Here is a 16,177-nt window from a genome sequence, read left to right on the forward strand (position 1 = left end):
CAACACCGCTAAACGAGCGAGTATAAACAAGTTTCAATAATAAATCTGAATCTTAAACTATATTTTTAGTAAAGAAAACATTGTTTTTTTAAAAAATTTTTTAAAAGTTGCTAAATAAACTTTTAAACTTCAATTTTAACTGGCATTTTGTTCCGTTTTTATTATGAAATCTATAATATTAATAACATTCCAGTGTGTGTGATCTTCAAAAACATTTTCAATCAGTTCAGATATATTTTGAAAGAAAGTAAAATTAATAGTCCAAGAATGTGAGATTAAGCCAACTCGTAGTTGTATAATGCTTTTGGTTCATAAAATGATCAGATTCCAGATAAATACTGCATATTTTATTCAATACTGAACGAAACACTTGAATAATTATCGTAATATCTGAGTATATTTATAACCGAACACTTGTGAGTATAGTCTTTGGGGCCGACAATGCAACTTCCAAATGAGGGCCAATTCCCCATAAAGAATAAGTGCTTCACAAATAATGTTCATATAAAGTCACAGAGCAGAATAACATCAATAGCAATAAAAAATGGTCTACATATTTGGAATATAAAAAATTCAAAGCCAAGTACATGTACATGATGACCCAGAGAAATCCAAGATACAAGAACAGCACGTCTTTCTAAGTATGTATGGGAAAAAAAGCCCCAGAACCATCCACATCAACATAGAATCGTAAATCATAAATAGAGCTCTAACTTGCAGGAGACGCTAGTTTGAGCCACGGGTTTTATCTAGGGGAGATAAATAAAAACTCATTTTTCGTTGTCTTCTAAAACTGTTCATTAATAATTAATTTTCGACCATATCGTTTTTCGTAATTTTAATGTTAATTACTACGACATGACAAGAAAATACCACTGGTTTTACTTGAAATTTCATATTTCGATGTTTATTAATGATAGCAGTTTTCGAAGACAATTAGAGAAATTGAGGTTTCAGTTTTTCTCCATAAATAAAACCCGTGGTTCAAACTAGCACCCAGGAGGAAGAGCATGTTGGATGCAGATAAAAAAAACACCAAATTATAATCCCAAAGCAAATATATACAATACTAAACAGAAAACATGAATACATCGCAAAATATAGACATTTAAAAGCTTTCTCTCTCTGGAAAATGAACTCAGACTAAATTATAAAATTACAAATAAAATACCACCAACAACACAGCCACACACCAATTGCTTTATAGTTTAAATAAATTAATGAATTAATATAAATAATAATAGCCATAGAATAACTTACACTTGTCCAAATTATTAACCACGTAGTATACAAAATAAAAAAAATATTAACCACGTAGTATACAAAATAAAAAAAATATTAACCACGTAGTATACAAAATAAAAAAATTATTAACCACGTAGTATACAAAATAAAAAAAATTATTAGCCATGTAGTATACAAAATAAAAAAATTATTAGCCACGTAGTATACAAAATAAAAAAAATAAACAAGTGATTAAATATAAATAAAATATGAATATAAAACAATTACATAATAATAAACAATAGTTCATATTATTAACAAGAGTTCATATTATTAATAATGTATTATAAAGATTAAACTCTAAAAAAAAATAAATTAATTAAAAACTAGAAAATGAAAGTTACCTTCCCTGTACCAGAAAATCAAATTCAAGTAAATAAAAGGTAGATAAGTTATCAAAATAAATTATCCACAAGATAAAATAAAAACACATGAATTAGAATACAAAAAAACAAGCAATAAAACACCAAAGTATAGAAAATTTTACATATTAAAATGATAACCCTAAAACCCAGTGAATAAAGTTTAGTAGTAGTAGTAGTAGTAGTAGTAGTAGTAGTAGTAGTAGTAGTATGCATATATATTATGGTAAGTAAGCTACACAAAACCATTCATGTTTAATCCTTGAAAAAAAAAACACCAGGCTTATTACGTGGATGCATGATTTGTGATAGTTTTTATATCGGAGTAATGTTTACTCTAACTAACCAAGCAATCAAGTTTATTGATTTTATTACTCTCTTAAGTTTGACATGTATCGAAGATGAAGATGATGAAGGCCAATGGGTGTCAAGCCCTTTATTATTTCTGGTTATTTGTTGTATTTATTTAGTTTTATTTATTTAAAATAAAATTTAGTTATACTATAATGATACAAATACTGAACATAAACTGATTCAACTCAACAGAATTAAAACATATGATGCAGTGCCAAAGCATAGGTATTCGAAAAAACTAATAATTATTGATTTAGGAAAATATTGCATGAACACTTGAATTAAGTAAACAAATAAATTGATACAACTGTAATCCAATTCAAATTACTTATAGAAATCAATCACCTGCAATAAAGTACACGGATAACAAACCTACTAAAGCGTTGTTCAATGACATATGCATTGCGACAGATTTGCGATCCCTTTTAGAATCAACATAGTTGTCAGCCAATCGTTTAACTTTAGAAGATGCATTAAGGAAATAACTATTTTCACCACACCATTTCAAGATGCAATTTTTTTGTTGGTGGTTCTTGGATCACTGTTAAACGTTTCCTGGAAGATCTTTAAAGGAACATATTTTAGCTCAGGACTGCCAGCAACCATTGTAAGAAAGTAATAAAGAATGCAAGAGAGTTGTATGCTCAATCTGTTAAGTCCAAAGTAGCTGAGCAGCGGCTTGGTTCCCACCAGTTTTGGCAAATAGCAAACAGAATCATGTACAGAAGCGTGTGCTCCATCCCAACTATTATCAATGGACCTGAGGTAATCTCGTCAGCATCAGACAAAGCCAAACTCTTTGTCAAGAACTTTGCAGCTAATTCTACCCTTTGCGACCAAGACCGCCAACCCCCAATATTTCCGCCTGTATCAGAAAACACGCTATGTGATATACGTATATCTGTACGTGATGTTGCCAAGCTAATCAAAAACCTTGATTCCAGTAAAGCAACTGGCCCTGACGGTATTCCAATTATAGTACTCAAAAAACTTCAACCTGAACTAGCGCCCATACTTACAAAACTGTTTAAACGTTGTCTTAAGGAGAATAGTTTCCCATCTCCCTGGAAAATTTCATCAGTATGCCCTGTATTTAAGAATTCAGGTGATCGCTCATCACACTCTCAGTACAGGCCAATAAGTCTCCTGTGCGTCATGAGTAAGTTGCTGGAATCTGTGTTAAATAGAGAAGTAATCAACCATCTCAACAAAAATAACCTTCTTAGTGACACTCAATATGGTTTCCGTTCTGCTAGATCTACAGCAGATGTGCTTACAGTTATATCTCATAGGATTAGCAAATCTCTCGACGGAGGCTACCTTTCTAGGGCAATTGCTCTTGACATATCTAAGGCCTTTGATAGGGTATGGCATAAAGGTTTACTTCATAAGATCTCTAGCTATGGTATTGCTGGAAATGTCTTCTCAATTATTAAATCATTTCTTTCTGATAGGTTCATAAGAGTAGTAGTTGAGGGGCAAAAATCAGAAGCTCACAGTATTAATGCCGGTGTCCCTCAGGAGTCCATCCTGGGCCCAACTCTTTTCCTGATCTACATTAATGATCTCCAAATCACATCCTTACATCATTTGTAGACATCTATGCTGACGACACTACCATTTATGGTAGCACATCTAAGACAGTAAACGACCAAGTTCTCTCCAATTCTCTCTCCTCTGATCTTGAGCACGTAGTACAATGGGGTAAAGAATGGCTGGTTACTTTTAATGCATCTAAAACCAAGCTTCTCTCTTTACATCATCAACATTCTGATCCACATCTGACATCAATTGAAATGAATGGCTCTCGTCTTCAGGAGGCCTCAAGTTTTGACAAACTTCTTGGCTTGACCATTACTCCTGATCTTAAATGGAACACGTACATCAAATCTGTTGCCAAGGCCGCTGGAAAAATGGTGGGATCCTTCTATCGATCCGGTAGATATCTCACTGCTGATGCTATTCTCTATCTATATAAGAGCCAGGTACGTCCAAGGATGGAATACTGTTGCCACATCTGGGCAGGAGCTGCTAGAAAGGACTTGGCCTGCCTTGATAGAGTTCAAAATAGACTTCGTAGCCTCGTAGGAGATGTCCTTTTCTCTTCCTTGCAACCTTTATCTCACAGAAGAGATGTTGCGAGTTTGTCTCTGATGTATCGTTATTTTCATGGAAAGTGTTCGACTGAGCTTCAATCTATGGCCCCCCCTCGCCAAACTTTCACAAGAAACACTCGTATAGCTGTAAACACTATCAATAATTTCCGCCACTCTTTATCTGTGCCTAAACCTAAACGTAGATTCCATGAACAAAGCTTTTTTCTTAGAACTGCACGCCTGTGGAATTGTCTTCCGTTTTCCTGCTTTCCGGCTGACTACAATATGGTTGTGCTCAAGTCTAACGTAAATAAGTTCTTGATGAGCCGTTCCATATAAGTTATCAACTTTACCAAATTCTCATTACTAATGATTACTATATTGTCCAATTTCTACTGTACACTCTTATCCTTGAGTGGCCTCTTGGCCTTGATAACGTGGTGATGCCTATGTAAAAAAAAAAAAAAAAAAAGCTCGATGCCATATTCTCTAATACAAATCGGCAAACTATATAACCTGGGCCAATGATATCGTCATCTTATTCATGTTCATTAACTGAAGATTCAGTATCAGTTTGACCTTCATCATCGATACATCTTCGATACATCATTTCAAAAAATTGTTATCATCATCTCCCAAGACAACACCAGAAAAGGTAACACTGCAACTGATTATAATCTTCACATGTATTACCTACAGTGCATTTCGTGCTGATTCATTGCTTGACAACGACTTTATGATTATTCACAACCAAGTGATGGGTTTCATGGTATCATCAATTGGACATGAATCTCGACTCTTAACTCTTTTAGATGCACCAAACTCTACTATAAACAAATCAAAATTCTCAAAAGTTTCTAATTTCAATGCAACAACAGTATCACGAGTTCTATGTCTGTGGATACTTTAAAATGTTCATAATGTCGAATTGTTAACTCACTCAAACAAGACCGATGATGAGGGGAGGTTCTGTCATGATTTTTCCATTGCTTATAACCTCACTCAGATTGTTCACGAACCCACCCATGTGCCCGATACTGACGGCCAGTATGCAAGTCTCCTTGACCTTTTTCTCACAACTTGCCCTGAACTGTGTTCAGCTTCCGTTCTGTCTTCACTTGGATGTTCCAACCACTCTGTTGTATCAGTTAAGATAAAAATGAAATGTAATAAGTCCCTAGATGTACCTCTCCATCGTACAGTATATCGATACTCTATGGCTGACTGGGATAGCTTCCGTACATTTATATCAGATCTACCTCTTCGTTCCATGTTTAAAAACGATGTGTCCTCTATAGTATCAGACCTGACGGAATGGTTAATTGTAGGTATAGACCGTTTCATACCCTCGAAAAAATTCCAGCAAAAACCTAACAGCCAGCCGTGGTTCTCTCCAAAATGTGCTGCTGCCATTACGCACAGAAATCACTGTTTCCATTGCTTCCAATGTAATAGATGTACTGAGAATAAAGCTGTTTTCAGGACTGCCAGCAACCACTGTAAAAAAGTTATAAAGCACGCAAGAGAGTTATATGCTCAGTCCGTTAAGTCCAAAGTAGCTGAGCAGCGGCTTGGTTCCCACAAGTTTTGGCAAATAACAAACAGAATCCTGAACAGAAGCGTTAGCTCTATCCCAACTATCATCAATGGACCTGAGGTAATCTCGTCAGCATCAGACAAAGCAAAACTCTTTGCCAAGAACTTTGCAGCTAATTCTACTGTTTGCGACCAAGGCCGTCAACCTCCAATATTTCCGCCTGTATCAGAAAACACGCTGTGATATACAAATATCTGTACGTGATGTTGCCAAGCTAATTAAAAACCTTGATTCCAGTAAAGCAATCGGACCTGATGGTATTCCAATTATAGTACTCAAAAGACTTCAACCAGAACTAGCGCTCATCCTTACAAAACTGTTTAAACGTTGCCTTAAGGAGAATAGTTTCCCATCTCCCTGGAAAATCTCATCAGTATGCCCTGTATTTAAGAATTCAGGTAATCACTCATCTCCCTCTCAGTACAGGCCAATAAGTCTCCTGTGCGTCATGAGTAAGTTGCTGGAATCTGTGTTAAATAGAGAAGTAATCAACCATCTCAACAAAAATAACCTTCTTAGTGACACGCAATATGGTTTCCGTTCTGCTAGATTTATAGCAGATGTGTTTACAGTTATATCTCATAGGATTAGCGAATCTCTCAACGGAGGCTACCTTTCTAGGGCAATTACTCTTGACATATCAAAGGCCTTTGATAGAGTATGGCATAAAGGTTTACTTCACAAGATCTCTAGCTACGATATAGCTGGAAATGTCTTCTCAATTATTAAATCATTTCTCTCTGATAGGTTCATAAGAGTAGTGGTTGATGGGCAGAAATCAGAAGCTCTCAGTATTAATGCTGGAGTCCCTCAGGAGTCCATCCTGGGCCAAACTCTCTTCCTGATCTGCATTAACGATCTTCCAAATCATATCCTTACATCATTCGTAGACATTTATGCTGATGACACTACTATCTATGGTAGACCATCTAAGTCAGTAAACGATCAAGTTCTCTCTGATTCTCTCTCTTCTGATCTTGAGCAAGTGGTACACTGGGGAAAGAGGTGGCTGGTTACTTTTAATGCATCTAAAACCAAGCTTTTATCTTTACATCATCAACGTTCTGATCCCCATCTGGCATCAATTGAAATGAATGGATCTCGTCTTGGGGAGGCCTCATGTCTTTTTTTTTTCTGGGTTTGACATTTACTCCTGATTTTAAGTGGAACACACACATTAAATCCGTTGCCAAGGCCGCTGGAAAAATAGTAGGATCCTTCTATCGATCCAGTAGATATCTCATTCTTTATGCAATTCTCTATCTATATAAGAGCCAGGTACGTTCAAGGATGGAGTACTGTTGCCACATCTGGGCAGGAGCTGCTAGAAAGGACTTATCCTGCCTTGATAGAGTTCAAAATAGACTTCGTAGCCTTGTGGGGGATGTCCTTTTCTCTTTCCTGCAACCTCTTTCTCACAGAAGAGATGTTGCGAGTTTGTCTCTGATGTATCGTTATTTTCATGGCCAGTATTCGGCTGAGCTCCAATCTATGGTCCCCCCTCGCCAAACTTTCACAAGAAACACTCGTCTAGCAGAAATCGCTATCAATAATTTCCGCCACTCTTTATCTGTGCCTAAATCTAAACATAGATTCCATGAACAAAGCTTCTTTATTAGAACTACACGCCTATGGAATTGTCTTCCGTTTTCCTGCTTTCCAGCTGATTACAATATGGTTGTCTTCAAGTCTAACGTAAACAAGTTTTTCATGAGCCGTTCCATATAAGTTAACAAATTCACCAAATTTCCATTACTAACGATTACTATATTGTCCAATTTCTACTGTACACTCTTTAACCCTTATCCTCGAGTGGCCCAAAGGCCTTGATACCCATGTAAAAAATGTAAATCATGTACATGCCATCATGATAACAGCACGTTTTACATAAAACGAGAGAAGAATCCAGGTTGTCCTCGATGGGAGTACATCCAAAAAATGGGCGTACGTCATCGATGGGCGTACGTCCAGAAAATGGGCGTACTCCAAAAAATGGGCGTACGTCTTCGATGGGCGTATATCCAAAAAATATGATATAAATACAGGTGTACCGATGACTTACCTGATAAAATTGTCTCTGAGATGGGTATATTTACAGACGACACCACATTGTATAGCAGGCACGTGGGGAAAACTAACGAGCACATATCTAAGATAATAGCGGAAACAGTAGAGGAAGACCTTCAGTCCGTAGTGGAATGGGGTCAAAAATGGATGATAACGTTCAACGCTGCCAAAACAAAGCTCGTTTCCTTTAATAATTACATGAAACCTTACCAACCACCAATAGCTATGGCTAAAGATACATCACTTGAAAGTACTTCGTTCAAGCTCCTTGGTTTAACGTTTACAGGGAACATGAGTTGGAATAGATCCATCGAGACCATTACCAAAGCTGATGTGAAGAATGCGGGCTCTCTCTACTGTGCTAGAAAGTTATTTACGCCTGAACGTATCCTTTACCTTTACAAAGCCACCATTCGCCCATGTATGAAGTACTGCTGTCACATTTGGGCTGGTGCATCTGCTTCTAGTCTCTCGCTCTTGGACAGGGTTCAGAAGAGAGTCGCCGACCTGATAGGTTCTGAAATGTCATCTAAGCTTGAGTCCCTGTCCCATCGACGAAATGTTGCATCCCTCTGCCTGTTTTACAAGTATTTTAATAGTGGATGCTCTTACAAACTACAAGCCCTTGTACCCCCTCGTCAAAAATACCCCCCGACAAACCCGACAACCAGCAAAGTCCCACCCCTACACAGTAAAGATCCTTAGTTGTAAGAAAGCCTTCTACTCTAATAGCTTCTTCCCCAGAACTGTTAGACTTTGAAATTCTCTTCCGAGTTCCTGCTTCTCCAACTGTACTGACATGCAGAAGTTCAAGTGTAATGTGAACAGACATCTTGCTGCTAAACTCCCTACATAGTAGCCCTGCAACTTAGGTCCCTGATAGTAGCTCCCTACATCAAAATGGCAATGTGCCTTGCTTGAGGTGAAAATGTAATTATAATAAAAAAAAATCATCCAATGATGCCACTGATACTCGACTATCTAGCAATACGATATCTTCATACAATAAAATGTTTCTAGCACCGCAATATCTTTATTCAATACTGTCTAGCAATGCAATATCTTCATTCAATACAGTTTCTAGCACTGCAATATCTTCATTCAAAAAAGAGTTTCTAACATTGCATTATCTTCATTCAATACTTTCTAGGGCCAATAAAATTCAATAAAACCTTTCTAGTACTGCAAGATTTTCATTAAAAAAGAGTTTCTATCACCGCAATATCTTATCTTCATTTAATAGAGTTGCGAAAACTGCAATGGCTTCATTCAACAAAAATGCTCCAGCAATGCTATATCTTCATATAATAGAACGTTTCTAGAACTTAATATCTTCATTCACTAGAACATTTCTATCACTGTAATGCTTTCATTTAATAAAAATGTTTCTAGCTCTGCAGTATGATTATACAATAGAACTTTCTAACTCTGTGATGTCTTCATTAAAAAAACATTTGTAGCTGCAGTATCATTATTGATTGGAAAGTTTCTGCCACTGTAATATCTTCATTCAATAGAATATTCTTAGCACTGCAATTTTTTCAATAAAAAGTGTTTCTAGCATTGCAATATTTTAATTAATTAACACTACAATATCTTCATTGCACATAACATTGCCAGCACTGCAATATCTGTATGCAATAAACATTTTCTAGCATTATAATATTTTCATTTAAAAGTTAATTTTTCACACTGAAAAAATTTCATTCAATAGAACATTCTAGTACTCTAATATCTTCATTCAATAAAAGATTCTCAGCACTAATATATTTTCATTCAAAAACGGTTTCTAGCACTGCAATGTTTTCAATAAAAAGAATCTTTTAAACTCTGTTATGTTTTCATTCAACAGAATGTTTCTAGAACTGCAATATTTTTATTCAATAAAACGTTTCTCACACGGGAATATCTTTATTCAATAGAACTTTGTTTGACCACGATAATTTTATTAAATAAACCTGTTCAGCACTGCAATATTTTCAGATAAGAAAATGTTTCTAGCACTGCAATATTTTCAGGCAAGAGAATGTTTCTAACTCTGCAATATCTTCTGGCCAATGAACTTTCTTTTTCCAGGCCTCTTTCAGAGTCTGAAATAAGCAAAAACTCATAAGGCTTGTAAACGAATAACATACCAGCCTCGATGTGAAAAATCTGGTAATCAAGGCATATTAAATGATTCTGTAGCGCTTTACTTATAATGTTTATTTGAAGCCGCAAGTCATACCAGTTAACCAAACAAACAAGAAAACGCCAGCTCATGATTTTAACGGCAAAACCCTGACATTCCGTGCTGATAAATTTATCTCGACTATCCAGAGACAATCGTTCTAATTCTTCGATCGCTTTTCAAATTTCTGTTGTCTGAAAACGCAACGACTAAACAGCTTAAAACATTTGCTTCCAATCTTGTGTTCGGAAGGCTGTAGAATGGATCAGGTGCTTCTTCAGAATAGCCCACCGCTTTGTAGGCGTGGAAAATTAATTGTACATATGTTGCAGATAGTAAAAAAAAAAAGGAAATGGAAATAACTGATGACCTTGCAGTATCAGCAATTACCATATCAAGTCGATGACTGGCGCATAGCGTGTATACATTCAACTTTATTCTAAAAACGTTTCACTGTAAAACTACATAAGACGTAATTCTTGTTTGATTTCATAAGCAAACGTTAAAAAAAGAACTGGCCAAATAGCTATGTTTTAGCTATTTTTTTTTCTAACTTAAAAAATATGACTATGGATTTTTGAATGAAATTTAACAAAATTTCACCCAATAAAAGGCTCTTATATAGAATTTTGAAGATTTTGTCGGCTAGGTTTTGTAAAAAAAAAAAAAAAAAAAAAAAAAATTGAGCAAGTGGTGACTTTTTGGTGCAAAATTTGAAAATCTGCAGAAAATACAGTTGTTTTAATAAAAAAGAAGGACCCCTTGAATTAAATCTGACTAAACTATGGATTTTATTGAACAGCATCATGTCTCTGATTAAGATGAACTACTATTTGTTACTTTGTTTTTTTTTTTCATGTCTCCAGAGGCATTTTAATGGAAAAAATTGGTTAATAAAAGGGAATTTGGTTCATATTTTTATTGCTCAAAATTGTTTGTATTTTAAGTTTTTTTTTAACGCAGGAATCACCACTTATCAAGGATCAGAGGCAACTCGAGGATAAGGGTTAATGGGTATACACTAGTCAATGTGATTATAGCATAGTAAACACAAGTAGTGGGAATTTTGTAAATTGAATTACTTAGGGGGACGGTTCATCAAGAACTTGTTTAGACTGGACTTGACAATCAGACTATAATCAGCTGGAAAGCAGGCAATCAAAGGAAAGAGCTACAGACGTGCAGTTCTAAGAAAGAAGCGTTGTTAATGGAATCTACATTTTTTAGGCGCAGATAAAGAGTATGGGAAATTATTTATAGTGATTTTGGCTAGACGAGTGTTTCTTGTGAAAGTTTGGCGAGGGGAGACCATAGATTGAAGTTCAGATGTGCACCTGCCGTGAAAATAACGATAAAGCAGAGACAGATTCGCAATGTTTCTTTTGTGGGAAAGAGTCCGCAGGGAAGAGAAAAGGGCATCTCCCACTAGGCTACGGAATCTATGTTGAACTCTGTCAAGGCAGGATAAGCTGCTTCTAGAAGCTCCTGCGCAGATGTGGCAACAGTACTCCATCGTTGGCCGTACATGGCTTTTATATAGACTTTTTTTATATACAGTTGCATCAGAAGCGGAGCGGTAGAAGGATCCCACCACTTTTCCAGCGACCTTGGCAATAGATTTGATGTTCCATTTCAGATCGGGAGTAAATGTCAAGCCCAGAAGATTGTCAAAACATGAAGCCTCCCCAAGACGAGAGCCAATCATTTCAATTGATGTCAGATGAACATCAGAGCGCCGATAATATAAAGTTGCTTCAGTATAACTTAAATTCTCACTGAAAACCATATTGCCTATTGTTCCTACAATGTTAATTGAAGCAATGAAAAGTGTTTTAAGGCTGTATATATATTTTTGTACTAAAAATTGATTAGTTGGTATTAGTGCTGTATTCTTAAATTTTATCTTAAAAAAAACAAACAAACAAAAAAAGAAAAAACGATAATTTTGGCCTAATTTTCCAGTTTCCTCCATTAATTTAAGTGTTTAACCTTCCAAATAACCACTGATAGTCGGACACTTTCTTAAAGTGCAACATTTCAGCATTCATTTTATTATTATTTAAAATATATCGTGACTTGTATTATTTAGATTCTTCGGACTACTATTCTCATCTTAGATGTCATTTTCATAACATTGTGAAAATGACACTCAAGATGAGAACAGTAGTCCGAAGAATCCAAATTATACGAATAACAAATCCTCGTCTCAAAAATTCAGAAACGTAATATGTCGTGACTGTAAATAATTTTCATACATTTTTGTCAGTCAAATATGCTTTCTTGAATAGTGTCTTTGTAAACCTGCTATATAATAAAAAATTGTTTACCTGTGTGTGTGTGTGTGTGTGTGTGTGTGTGTGTGTGTGATGATAGTGTTAATAATTACATGAGGCACACCCACAAAGCTGATACCTTTTCACAATTGCTTCAGACAAACTATAGACACATTAAAAATATTCTTCTTTTAGGGATCAAAAGTCGGGGGCGGGGGGTCAGTATGTTTTAATGTTGTTATTCAGTAATTCGTTAACGATTTTTTTTTCCTCAGAGATTTCTTGCTAAAGAAATAGAGAAGGATTGGAGTGATAGTGAGAGGGAGGGGTGATAGAGAGAAAGAGTGAGTGATAGAGAGAGGATTAAGAATGAAAATAATTAGGAGAAAAGAACAGAGGGAGAGAAAGAGAGTGGGGATAGGAAAGGAGAGAGGAAAAGAAAAGAAGAGAGGAAAAGAGAAAGAAGAGAAAGAAGACAGCGGGAAAAGGAGTAGGGGTGAGAGAGATAACTAGAGAGGAGGCTAGAACTAGCAAGAGAGACACAGAAAAAAGAGAAAAGAGAGATATCAGTTTAAAAAGAAAAATGTTACACTTTCTAACTCATGCACCCTGGCAACGCCGGCTAACCATGCTAATAATAAATAAAGCTAATAGCGTTGTTTTAGTTTCTGCACCAAATTTTGAGATATTAAAATGCAGAACCATATTTTGATATTAAAATTCAAGATTAAAGATTTTCTAGAATGTAAACTGATATTGTTTGTCTTTTGGTTAGGATCAATGTGTAGTATATGTTCTGATACCACACTTCAACTGTTTTGTACTAGCTCGATGAAGGAGAGATCCTTCTAGAGTGAGGCAAATATTTTTGTTTTGTCTCAATCCAGATTCCACCTTTTTGGTGAGCTGGATTATCCCTCATCAAAATCAACCTTGTGTCTTACTCTATTCTCGTGAGGAGCCAAGTAAATAGGGTTCATCTGTACTTTCCTTTTCTTATCTCTCACTGTTTCCCTCTTTTTCTATTCCGGATGCAATATCTTTGTTTGTCTCAGTCCTACTGAGAGAAAGAGAGAGAGAGAGAGAGAGAGAGAGAGAGAGAGAGAGAGAAGTATAAAATGAAATATAGAAAGAGAGAAGGGGGTACAATGAAGGGAGTTGAACCCTATGAAATAGAACAAAATCTAGGTTTGAGGTCAAACATTGTGTTCACTGACAATGAAGACGGCTTTTCTTTCTTAAAAAATAAATAAATAAATAAATAAATAAACCCCCATCGCTGCAAACTAAAGCTTCTCATGCTTGCAATGACGCTCATACCTACCCACCCTTTATGTCGGGGGATTTGTTAACTTATTAATGTGCTGTGCAATGTCGAACACTATTGTTTACAAATGGGCCAATACGACTCATGTTTTCTTTTCGGTGAGTTAGTACCAAGGACAATAATAACGACCCCTCAACTGCTAAAATCGAAACAAACAAACAAACAAACAAACAAAAAAGAAACACAAAAAAACAAACAAACAAATAAAAATACAAACAAAAACAATAAGCAAAAGATATAAAAAAAAAAAAAAGATTGACAATTTAAAAATTTTTGTATAAAAGAAAAGAAAGTAAAAATGGACATTGAGTTTACTATCGACTACTTCATAATTCTCGTTTATTTTGTCTTTACATTTTGTGGGTGATATTGCTGATAAGGGGGTAAGAATTGCTATTTTTCTGACAGAATTTAGAATGCATTCATATAATATTCATCGTCGAATAGTTTTTGACCATAAAGTGGTATTTTTAGCTCCTTACATCAAGTGATTTCATATCTTGTCTGAAGCGTTTTCCATAAAAAAGTGAAACCTACATTCGAACGGGAGCACCAGTGTTATCTTTGGGTTTGTGGTTGCTGTATCTGTCTTGGGCTTCGTTTCAATTTCAATTTCAAATACAGAAAACAAGAACAGATATTCTTAAGACGCCAAGATGCGTGTAAAAAGCAAAGAAACCCACAAAATAATTTCCTCTCCACACGACATGACAAATTTGAGAGATTCTAATTTGACCAGTTCGGAAACGCAAATTATATTTGATAATATCTTTTTCATTGTCGGTAGAAACACGTATTCTTCAATTTTACCCCCTTTTTTTGTAATTGTGTTAATTTAAAATTCAAATTTATTTCGAACTTTTTCGAAAATATATTTCGTTTTTCTTTAGAAGAATACAACTCTGTTTCACTATAAAACATTGCGGCGTAGATTCTTTAATCCCCACAGATTGTCTGTCGTCTTCTTCGTAAACAGAAACAGCCCTTAGTCTTTAAGACACATAAGTAGTTTGTTTATTGGGTCGTGACGCTTGTTGTAAAGGTAGTTTTGGTGGTGATGCAGCAGTCGATATTTCTGTGTCATTGTTATATAACGAAATCCGTTGTTTGAGTAATAAAAAGTTTATATGATACCTAAAACATAGAAGTGATCTAGAACAGAAACAAATGACAGAAACAGTTGTTTGTCTTCTAACACTTGAGTAGTTGGCTCAATAGATAGGGATGTTTTTGGTAAAAGTGATTTGAAGTACGAATATATACTGCGCTGCACCTTATCTAAAAAAAAAGTGATAACTCTGTTCCGTCTGCCTGCTTCCCACCTGACTACACCCTGGATGTCTTCAAGTCCAAAGTAAACAAATTCCTGATTAACCGCCCCCTTAAGTAGACACTTTTATTAAATCCCCATACTAACGTACTTTACATGCAATAACCCTTATCCCTGAGCGGCTTCCAGGCCTTGATAAGTGGTGATCACCTTGTAAAAAATAATAATAACGAATGAAGGAGATAATGCCTGGAAAGATGGTATAATAGAAGCAGAACAGATACTGCTCCTTTTCTGAATTGAACATAGTATAATGTATAATATATGCTAGTATATTAGTCTTAAATAATATAGTGAACTGAAGGCATCAAAAATTTAATAGTATAATTAATAGAAGTAAAAGCGTAGTTTCGGATTTAGACAGACAGTTACCAAATTAATTTTAATATAGTATTAATAATTTATTGTATTATTTTATTATTTTAATAATTTGATTTATTTAATTTATTATTAACATTTAATAATAATTTAATATAATATAAATACTGTTTATATCATATAATAGAATACCTCTTTAAATTCTTTGTATAAGATCCCTGTTTAAAAATGCCCTCGCCACCTCCAAAATAAACAGAATATGAGTGGTAGTTTTGCACCAAACACTTGATTATAAATTTTGACTTTGTTTTGTTTTTCTAAAGCTCAGTAGATATTCGTGTATTTACAATCGCTATAAAAATACTGACGTTTCAATTTATAGGCGTCTTCATCAGAGCCGAAATAATGGAAGGAGCCACAAAATTCAAGAATAACAGCTGGATGAAAACTTTTATGCGACGGATCGTGATTTACACTCGGTGGGTGACGTTGGATATAACTCCGGAAAGGATCGTTTACAACGGCTGGGTTTTCTCTTGGCGGGAAGAGAGGTCTGTCAATAACCGAGTGATAAATATGGTTGTCAATGGAAGAGGGCGGGATGTTTTGATTACACTTCAAAAGGGGCAGAAGTTCCATATTCGACGGTCGATAGCCGGAAAACTTGATAAACGGGTAAAATACCTGGACCTTTATCTAATCGATGGGACGGGCCTATCCGAAAATACATCTGGAGTTCTAGGTAAAGTATTCTTTCTTTCTTTCTTTCTTTCTTTCTTTCTCTCTCTCTCTCTCTCTCTCTGTCACAGTTTTACTTGCAGATGCACAATTGTGTGTCCACGAAAAGGAACACATATGCGATTCGATTCCTATGCATCCTGGTTTCCATGTAGCGCATCATCATATTGTATGCCTCCGAAAATTCTGTTGTTTGCATCGGTTCCTCCGATATTTTTCTTGTCAGAATTCTTTCTGGTAAGACATTGAGTACATACGGGA

The 16,177-nt window shown here is 35.4% G+C and overlaps 1 protein-coding gene across 1 annotated transcript in view; it reads left to right on the top strand.

Moving 5' to 3' along the window:
• LOC145249596 (inter-alpha-trypsin inhibitor heavy chain H3-like) overlaps positions 1 to 16,177 on the top strand; it is a 269,537-nt gene that overhangs the window by 242,524 nt on the left and 10,836 nt on the right. The window contains exon 12 of the mRNA XM_080111304.1: positions 15,561 to 15,920. Coding sequence (XP_079967430.1) covers positions 15,561 to 15,920 — 360 coding nt within the window. The remainder of the gene's footprint in view (positions 1 to 15,560; positions 15,921 to 16,177) is intronic.

This window comes from Euprymna scolopes, chromosome 28 (assembly GCF_053919585.1).
Source record: "Euprymna scolopes isolate OS-2025 chromosome 28, ASM5391958v1, whole genome shotgun sequence".
NCBI classification, from domain to species: Eukaryota; Metazoa; Mollusca; class Cephalopoda; order Sepiida; family Sepiolidae; genus Euprymna; species Euprymna scolopes.